Source organism: Chiloscyllium plagiosum, chromosome 5, assembly GCF_004010195.1.
Source record: "Chiloscyllium plagiosum isolate BGI_BamShark_2017 chromosome 5, ASM401019v2, whole genome shotgun sequence".
NCBI classification, from domain to species: Eukaryota; Metazoa; Chordata; class Chondrichthyes; order Orectolobiformes; family Hemiscylliidae; genus Chiloscyllium; species Chiloscyllium plagiosum.
In genome coordinates this window covers 5908784-5919398 of record NC_057714.1, presented here as the reverse complement: position 1 = coordinate 5919398, position 10615 = coordinate 5908784, and the positions used below count along the sequence as shown (strand labels likewise).

At 40.3% G+C, this 10615-nt stretch overlaps 1 protein-coding gene across 1 annotated transcript in view; it reads left to right on the top strand.

Moving 5' to 3' along the window:
- Positions 1–10615, top strand: part of chn2 (chimerin 2) — a 360252-nt gene that overhangs the window by 201322 nt on the left and 148315 nt on the right. The window contains exon 2 of the mRNA XM_043689521.1: positions 6299–6337. Within this exon, the coding sequence (XP_043545456.1) occupies positions 6299–6337 (39 nt within the window). The remainder of the gene's footprint in view (positions 1–6298; positions 6338–10615) is intronic.

Below are 10615 nucleotides of genomic sequence, written 5' to 3'. Positions count from 1 at the left end.
TGTAATGTAATGTAATCTAATCTAATCTAATGATCCAGTGTACCTGCTGGTTAAGATTAAGGATGTTACAGTGGGTTCGAGGTACTGGCAATGGATCCCTTTATCCTCGAGGATAATCCTCGAGTATTCTCTAGGGAATTTTGGGCGTTCCTAGACATCAACATAGGCTCGGTTGATAGCTCACCCGTTCTCTGGGAAACTGCCAAAGCCTATGCTAGGGGGTTAGTTATTTCAGATTCCACCAGTAGGAAGCGGCAGAAGGGTGAGCAGCAACATTTCCTTGAAGCACAGTTGAAGGCAGCCGAGAAGGCCTACTTCCGTACAGGCCAAAATGGAAGTAGGAGTTATCTAATAGAGACCTCTTTTGTTTTTTTCAAATTACGGATTTTATTCAAAAAAGACCTCACTTTTGACTGAGCCCTGCAAATCCAAATTGAGAGGGGGGGTGCTAAATGCTAAGAGTACACTGTCGGTACTTTATATCATCAATTGGGGGGTGCCACCTCAGATGAGTTTGATTGACTCTGCAGGTTGTGGGAGAGAGAGCTGGGTGTTGAAGTCTCCTCAGAGGGATGGGAGGATATTTGGGAGAATGTAAGGAAGATATCAATTTGCAATAGGACCTATGCTTTACAGTTGAAGATTCTCCACAGGGTCCATTTAGCTCCAGACTGTTTGTCAAAATTTAAACCAGAGGTAACTTCATGTCCCAAGTTCAAGGTCTGCACGGGCACTCTTACCCATTGTCTTTGGTCTTGTGATAGGCTTCAAACATATTAGAGTGCTGTGTCGGGCGCAATGGAGAGGATTTTGGGTGTAAGAGTGGATAAGGACCCTATGTCTCTCCTTTTGGGCCTGCCCACTCTATTTCCTGCAGATGCGCATAAGAAAAAACTTTTCAACATTCTCACGTTCTGTGCAAGAAAATGCCATTCTGGGCGGCACAGTGGTTAGCACTGCTGCCTCACAGTGCCAGAGACCCGGGTTCAGTTCCCGTCTCAGGCGACTCTCTGTGTGGAGTTTGCACATTCTCCCTGTGTCTGCGTGGGTTTCCTCCGGGTGCTCCGGTTTCCTCCCACAGTCCAAAAGATGTGCAGGTCAGGTGAATTGGCCATGGTAAATTGCCCATAGTGTTAGGTAAGGGGTAAATGTAGGGGTATGGGTGGGTTACACTTCGGCGGGTCGGTGTGGACTTGTTGGGCCGAAGGGCCTGTTTCCACACTGTAATGTAATCTAAAATCTAATCTAAATCTAATCTGTAATGTAATCTAATCTAATTAATTTTGCTAGGTTGGATATCCAAAACCCCCCCAGGCCTATCGGGTTGGCGGAATTTTGTTATGGAGCATATTTCCTGGATTTTCTCACAAGTATGCTACACCACAAAACTGAGAATTTCTATAAGACATGGCAGCCATTTTTGGAATACCTGGACACAGATTTATCTGCCACACTAACAAGGGCTTTTATATAGCCGTAACAATTGTGTTTTACGAGTCCAATATCCAGGGAGGAGGAACTGTGAACATATGAGCTGGGCTGAGTTAATACTATTTATTAGTTTGTTGTTGGTTATTTATTTATTTAGTAAAATAGCCAGTTCCGGATTTTTTAAATTCTATTTTTTTTGGAAATGTTTGTACATGAGGGCAGGTTGGGGATTTTTTTTTATTTGGATTGCTTTTTTTGTACTGTTCTGAATTGTTTTGTACTTGTAATATTACAAAATCTATTTTTTCAGTAAAAATATATTAAAAACAATACCAGCTTCTTTGTTAAAAGACCAGACAGTAGCATGGTTTGAGAATTGCTTAACAAACAGGAAGTGTGAATAAATGGGTCACTCACAGGTGACCATTGAGGGACTGCAAAAATAGTGCTGTTCACAATCTATATTAATGATTTAGATATGGGGTCAATGTAACATTTTCAAATTTGCTGATGATACAAAACCTGGTGAGAATGTGAGTTGCAAGGAGGTAACAAATAAGTTTCAAGGGAATTCAAACAAACTGAATGAGTGGCTAGTGGCACAGCAGATGGAATGTAACATGGATAAGTGTGAGTCAATAGTAAAGGTGTGTAGTATTTCTTAAATGAAGCTTTATGGAAAATGCAGATGCTCAAATGGACCTAGGTGTCCTTGTTCGTGAGTCACTGAAAACTAACCAATTTGGAAGGCAAGCAATGTGTCAGCCTTTGTTGCAAGAAGATAGAGTAGAAAGGCAAAGAAGTCTTGCTTAGTCTGTAAAGAACACTGGTGAGTGCCTCCTCGTTGAAGGAAGGGCACATTTGTCACAGTGGGTGTGCTGCCTACATTTATCAGATTGATTACTGGAATGGTGGGATTATTCTATGAGGAGAGATTTGTGGAGACTGGGCCTGTACTTACTGAAATTTAGAGGAATAAGACACAGTCTCATAGAAATTTAAACTATTAGAACATAGAACATTACGGCACAGTACAAGATCTTTCGCCCTCGATGTTGTGCCGACCTGTGAAACCAATCTGAAGCCCACCTAACCTACACTATTCCATTTTCATCCATATGCCTGTCCAGTGACTATTTAAATGCCCTTAAAGTTAGCGAGTCTACTACTGTTGCAGGTAGGGCGTTCCACACCCTGCTACTCTAAAGATGCTAGGGGAAAGTGAGGACTGCAGATGCTGGAGGTCAGAGTCGAGGGTGTAGTGCTGAAAAAGCACAGCCGGTCAGACAGCATCCGAGGAGTAGGAGAATTGATGTTTCGGGCATAAGCCCTTCATCCGGAATGAATGTTGAAATCTTGTTGGATTTCAACAGCGTCCTCATTTCCCCTCTCCCCACATTATCCCAGTCCCAAGCCTCCAACTTGGCACCGCCTGCTGGACTTGTCCATCACTGCCCCCTCTGACCTATCACCTTCTCCCTCACCATCATCCACCTATGGCCTTCCCAGCTTTCTCCCCCCAACCTTACCCCCCTCCAATTTATCTCTCAACCCCAACCCACCAGCCTCATTCCTGATGATGGGCTTCAGCCCAAAATGTCGATTCTCCTGCTTCTCAGATGCTGCCTGACCTGCTGTGCTTTTCCAGTACCACACTCTCAACACTGAGTAAAGAAGCTACCTCTGACATCTGTCCTTTATCTATCACCCCTCAATTTAAAGCTTTATTCCTTCGTGCTCACCATCACCATCTGAGGAAAAAGGATCTCACTGTCCATCCTAGCTAACTCTCTGATTATCTTATATGTCTCAATTAAGTCACCCCTCAACCTTCTTCTCACTAGTAAAAACAGCCTCAAGTTTCTCAGCTTTTCCTTGTAAGACCTTCCCCTCCATACTAGGCAACATCCTCGTAAATCTCCTCTGAACCCTTCCAAAGCTGCCACATCCTTCCTGTAATGTAGTGACCAGAATTGTATGCAAACTCCAAGTGTGGCCACACTGGAGTTTTGTACAGCTGCAACAAAACTCAATCCCTCTACCAATAAAAGCCAACACACCGTATGCCTTCTTAACAACCCTATCAACCTGGGTGACAACTTTCAGGGGCCTATGTACATGGACACTGAGATCTCTCTGCTTATCTACACTACCAAGAATCTTACCATTAGCCCGGTACTCTCTATTCCTGTTACTCCTTCCAAAGTGAATCACTTCACATTTTTCCACATTAAACTCCATTTGTCACCTCTCAGCCCAGCTCTGTAGCTTATCTATTCCTTCTATAACCTGTAACACCTTTGGCACTATCCACAACTCCACTGACTTTAGTGTCATATGCAAATTTACTAACCCATCTTTCTACACCCTCATCTAGGTCATTTATTAAAATGGCAAACAGCAGTAGCCCCAAAACAGATCCTTGTGGTACACCACTAGTAACTGAACTCCAGGATGAACATTTCTCATCACAATGACCTTCTGTCTTCTTTCAAATAGCCAATTTCTGATCCAAACCACAAAATCACCCTTAATCCCATGCCTCTGTATTTTGTGCAATAGCCTAAATGGGGAACATTATCAATGTCTTACTGAAATCCATATACACCACGTCAACTTCCTTATAAACCGCAGCTCCTGCGCTTGACCACTTCCTCCCTGCCTGACAGGTACATACTTATCATGGACACACTGTAGCTGTTCCTTGAATAAGCTCCACATTTCAATTGTGCCCATCTCCTACAGTTTCCTTCCCCAGCCTGTGCATCACAAATCTTTGCCTAAACACATCATAATTGCCTTTCCCCCAGCTATAATTCTTGCCCTTCGGTATCTATCCCTTTCCCTTTCCATTGCTAAAGTAAACATAACTAAATTGTGGTCACTATCACCAAAGTGCTCAACCGCCTCCAAATCTAACACTTGGCCAGGTTCATTACCCAGTATCAAATCCAATGTGGCCTCACCCCCTGTTGGTTTGTCTACATATTGTGTCAGGAAACCCTTCTGCACACATTGGACAAAAACTGACCCATCTAAAGTACTCGAACTATCGTATTTCCAGTCAACATTTGGAAAGTTAAAGTCCCCCTTAACAACTACCATGTTACTCTCGCTCTTATGCAGAATAATCTTTGCTATCGTTTCCTCTACATCCCTGGAACTATTCGGAAGCCAATAGAAAACTCCTAACAGGGTGATCTCTCCTTTTCTGTTTCCAACCTCAGCCTACACCTCCCTCTCTTTTACTGTCTTCTTTGTTCTTACTGAAAGGGATGGACTGAGTGTATGCAGAAAGAAGTTTTCCCTGGCGTGGGGCTCTAGAACCAAGGCATAGTCTCAGAATAAATGGCAAACCATTTAGGACTGAACTAAGGATGAATTTCTTTACTTGGTGGGTGGTGAATCTTAGACGTCTCTGGCGCAAGAGGGCTGTGGATGTTCAGGTATTAAAGATGGATAAGATTTCTAGTTAGTAATGACATTGAGGGATATGGGGATAGCACAGGAACATGGCTTTGAGGTGGATGATTAACTATGGTTGAGAGTGCTGGAACAGGCTCAAGGTGCTGAACAGCCTACTGCTTCAATTTACCTGTGTTTTAATGATAAACAATTTAAAACAAAAAATGTACGTTTGCTTTGCTTGGTATAACATTTCACATGGACTGTTTAAGAAACCTATAAAGATTGACAAGTTTTCAAATTTATTTCATTTTCATTTATATATCTGTGAACTATGAGAATTTATACATGATGTGTAAGAGAAACTTGAATGCATCCTGGTGGTGTAACTGCATTCTGAGCCTATGAAAGCATAGAAGTGACTGAGATTAAGATAAAATACACTTCACTTTTTCTTCTCAAAGCTAAATAAACACTTCCATATCCGCCACTGGGACTTAGCCAGCAACACCCACATACTGTGAACAAATTTTTAAAAAAAACTGGAGAGGATGTGAATCAAAGATGCAGCTTTGCACATAAGTCCTGGACATGGTCCAAGTGAACTCTGTGCTGGACAGAAACTGTAGTATTACAAGTTGCTGCAGGTTCCATTATATGAAGATACCTGTGGTTCTGCAAAGGACAACATAAACCTTAATTCTGGTTTGCAGGCTGTCGTCAGGAAATGCATACCACCAGGAGCAAACCTGAAATTATGCTCAGCATCAGCGGCCAGTGAGCCCATATCATTCATTTTCTGTGCTAATAATGCCAAGCTTTGTAGCTTCAGTGTCTATACTAGCCAATGTACCATATTTCCAAGCATCTATTTACACATTTTCCAAAAGCCGGCACCTCATTATACAGTGGTAGCACCCCTATCTTTACTCAGAATATCTGGGTTCAAGTTCCTCTTGCTCTAGAGGTATGACATGACATGACCAAACAAGTTGATTAAAAGTAAATTATGATTGTGCTTGTGCGCAAGATGAGAATCATCTCAGTTTGATTGTCAAGAGTGAGTCAGCTTTCAATTATATTACCAATATAGAGATGTAAGCAAAGTATACTGACAAGACATTTACTAATATTTAAGATTTTGTTTCTTATCATAGCAAAACTTAAACTCATTTATCCACCTGCTACTCTGACTTTATTCTTGTATCGTTTTGATCATACTATGAAATACTATTTTTAACAAAATGCTAATCTACCTGGTAGGATACTTATAAATATTCATATATTTTGATGATTTCACAGAGGGTCCTCCTAGCTTTTGGTGTTGGAGTATATTTGAAATGCATATAAATTGCATATTTGCATAAAGCATATGGTTTACAAGTAATGAGGGAATCAGAGAATTTTGAAGAAAATGTGTTTTAACCTTTTTAACAAGCAAATCTTTCTTCTTGTTTTCTAGATGCTGAAGAGTACCAACCACCGATATGGAAATCCTATTGTAAGTTTAGAATCTGCATGAAACATATACAGATTTCTATACAGAAGTAAGCTATAACAATGCATTGATGTTAATCCATACTAACATCGCATCAGCAATTTGATTATTTTCCCCTCCATTTTAATGTCAGATTAGCAATGTAGGCTTTAATTTTACTTTTAATTAAGTCCTTAAGGAAAATTTAACAGATGTGCTTGACAGTAAGAAGACCATTAATTCTTCTGAAATGGTGTTTTGGTAATGTAATGCTCCATTTATACTTCAACATTATTCATAACAGAAGGCTGCTGCTGGTCTGATTTCATTACATTTGTATCACTGGGCAACTTCAGAGTTCTGGCAATAAAATGGAAGTAATTAAAATTAGCAACTGTCTTTAATTTTATTTAATATATCCTTCTTCATTTCTACACTCTCATCATTACAATGAGTTGTGGTCTATTCATCCTTGTGACAATGATTCCTGGTGTGAAGGGGGAATCAATACATTTTAGCACCTTCTTGTTAATTTATCTAAATGACTCTCAGTCCAAATGCAAAATCATGCAAAAACATCTTTCAAAAATCATAATCAAGACTTCACATTTCTGACCAGTGGGAAAACTGTGATTTGGACAAGGGGACAATATGAAAACTGGTGTCATGTTTGAATCCATCCAATGCAAGGAAATATAGGGGAACAGAGGCAGGCAAGCCTGTGACCATTACCAGTTGCTAGCAAAAGCAGTTTGTTACATGAGCTCCCTTGATATTTGAAATCCACCTTGTGGATTAGCCACCAATCCTCTTGCAACTTCCAGCACTGTTAATGTTGCCATTTTGATTCGCTGCTGACACCACCTACTACTTCACTTCACATCATTTTTCACAGAATACTCAATAGGAGGAGTTTCTGTAGTTTTATTTCTATTTGTCTCTATGGTTCCCTCCAGCTTCATGATCCAACCTGCACCATTCCCACCAGTCTTACAGGCTCCTTTGTTTGTGGCAGTGTTCTGTCACCTCTCGTATTCCATCGTTGCTCCCTAATTCCTACCCTGTTATTCACCAGTGAATTCCTCTTCAATTCTACAGCAAATTGCTTGGGGACAGATGTTACATGGAGTTTATTATGAAAACACAAATTCAGTGGCTTGAAAGAAAAAAAAATACAATATGGCAAAGGTAAGGGGTAAGTCAGAAGATTTGAAAAGTTTTAGAAACCAACAAACACAACCAGGGAAGCAATAAAATGGGAAAGAATAAACATCTGAGTAATATGAAAACAGACAGCAAGAGCTTCTTTAAATCTCCATAAAGGAACAGAGAAGCCAAAGTGAATGTTAGCCTCTTGGAGAATGAGCTGAAGAAATAGTAATAGGGGAACCAGGAAATGGCAGAAGAGTTGAATAAATACTTTGCTTCAGTTTTCACAGTAAAATAAAATGATAGCATCCCATAATTACTAAATATGTAGTGGGCAAAAGGAACAGAGGAATTAAATATAATGATTTATCACGAGAGGGAAATAGTGATGGGGAAACAAATGGGATAAAGACCAATATGTCCCCTGGGATGATAGTCGAATCATAGTACCCTCCAATCCTACAGTGTGGAAGCAAGCCATTCGGCCCATTGGGTACACACCCACCATCCGAACAGCATCCCTCCCAGACTCATTTTCTCCCCCCCCCAAACATAATCCTGCATTTCCCATGGCTAATCCTTCTGACCTACACATTCCTGGACACTGGGCAATTTTGAATGGCCAGTCCACCTAACCTGCACACCTTTGGACTGTCAGAGGAAACCAGAGCACCCAGAGGAAACCCACGCAGACACAGAGAATGTGTAAACTCCAAAGTTAAAAATTGCACAACACCAGGTTATAATCCAACAGGTTTATTTGAAAGTACAACCTTTTGAAGTGCTGTTCCTTCATCAGGTAACTAGTGGGGCAGGATCGTAGGACATAGAATTTATAATAAAAGATCAAAGCGTCATACCTAGTGTGATGTATTGAACAAACCTAGATTGCTATTAAGTCTTTAGTTACTTAGAATTGAGATGCAGGTTTCGATTGACAGTCCCAAGGCTGGAATCGAACCTGGGTCCCTGGTACTGTGAGCCAGCAGGGCTAACCACTGAGTCACTGTATGCCCTAAGTGTTGGGATACATCTTAGAATATTAAAGGAAGTGGTTACAGAAATAAGGGTACGCTCGTAATAAACTTCCAGGTATGCTTAGATCCTGGAATAGCCTCAGTGGATTGGAAAACCACCAATATAACACCTTTATTTCAAAAGGGAGGGAGACGAAAAAACAAGTGGCTATAGGCCAGTTAGCTTAAAATCTGTTGTTGAGAAAACATTTTGGGCCTATTATAAAGGCTGTGATAGCAGAGCAATTAGAAAAACTTAACATGATCAAGAAGAGTCAACAAGGCTTCATCAACAGGAAATCCTATTTGACAAACTTACTGGAATGTTTGGAGGAGATAGCAATTGGGATAGATAAAGAAGAAGCCGGGGATGTAATATATTTGGATTTTCAGAAGCCGTTTGAGAAGGTACCACACATTAGACAAGTTAATAAGATGATATCTCATGGTTTTGGAGATATATTAGCACAGGTAGAGGATTGGTTAACTAACGAAAGGGAAAGAGTTTGGGTAACAGTAGATATTCGTGATGGCAGACTGTAAAACTAACGGTGTGCCAAGGCATTCAGTGCTGCAGCCACAACTTGGGTGAGGAAAGTGAATGTACTATAACGGGTTTGCAAAAATACATAGGAAGGCAATTGATGTAGATGACACAAAGAGTCTGCAGCTGGATCTATTATCAGGTTAAGAGAGTGGGCAAAAACTTGGCAGATAGAATATCATGTGGGAAATTGTGAGGTTATGCACTTTGACAGGAAGAACAGAGGATTTGGATATTATTTAAGTGGAGAAAGACTGCAGAAAGCTACAAGATGGATTTGGGAATCCTCATCCTTGAATCATCATTTTAGTTTTTTGAGTTTTAAGTATAGAAGTAAGGTAGTTTTGCTAAAACTATACAAGGCATAGTCAGACCAGGAAAGTTATACTGGCTTTGGAGGCAATCCAGAGAACGTTCATGAAGCTGATAACAGGTATGGGGGCGCTACCTTATGAGGAGAGATTGAGTATGTTAGGCTGCACACATTGGAATCTAAAAGAATGAGAGACAACTGAATTGAAACATAGAAGATTCTTGGAGGTCTTTACAGGAAAGCTGAAGAGAGGTTAGTGGGAGAGTCTAGGACTAAAGGGCACAATTTCAGAATATTGTTGCATTGTTTAAGACAGATGATGAAGAATGTCTTCTGTTGGAAGATAGTGTTACTGTAGAATTCTTTCCCTGAAGGGCTGCCAAGACTGGGCCATTGAGTATTTTAAAGGCTGATATGATATGGACAGATTTTGAATTCGTAGGGAAATCAAGGGTTATGTGGAAAGACAAAGTGGGGTTGAGGATTCAGATCAGCCAAGATCACACTGAACGGTGCAGTCGACTCAATGGCTGAATGGTCCATGTTCACTTCTACATCTGATGGTCTTTAGCACAAGTAACATTGACAGATTTAAGGTTCAAGGAACCAAGTGATGTAAACACTTATCATTTAGCTCACAATCCTGGTTCACTTCAAGTTGAAAGGTGATGGAAATCTTCACTGTCTGTTAGAGATAAGGATTTGAATTGAAGTAGTTTTAGGAGGTTGTAGTAATGGTTCAAAACTATTCCTGATTTGACATGAATTAGAAATGTATCTAAATTGTTTTCTTAGGTTCAAGTTTATGAATACTCCGATAACTGCACCTTATAATCAGCTTGTTTACCTTTTACAGCTCACTATTTAATTACCGAATGATGAACCAGGTGCTATGTCAATTAACTGGAGCAATAAAGATAATGACAATCAGAGAATGGCAGGGAGGAACTGCGTGTACAAACTTCGGTACACTTGTAGTTGAGGCCCAGTTCTTCAAATATTGTTAAGATGACAACTAAAGATGCTCCTTTGCTTAAATGAAAATAAATGCATCTAATCTGATCGCTATTACAGTGACATTGTTGTCAGGTGACGTCTCTTGGGACCTGAATATTCAAGAATAATTGATATTCCGGAATAATGCAATGCTATGAAAGTGTGGTGAGGTTGCTGTTTTACTTAAGGATGGTTTCATTATACTAGTGAGATGTGACTTAGTTTGGGTGGGGATTAGAAGCAGCAAAAGTAAGTCAAACGTGGAAATAGTTCTAAGCACCTTA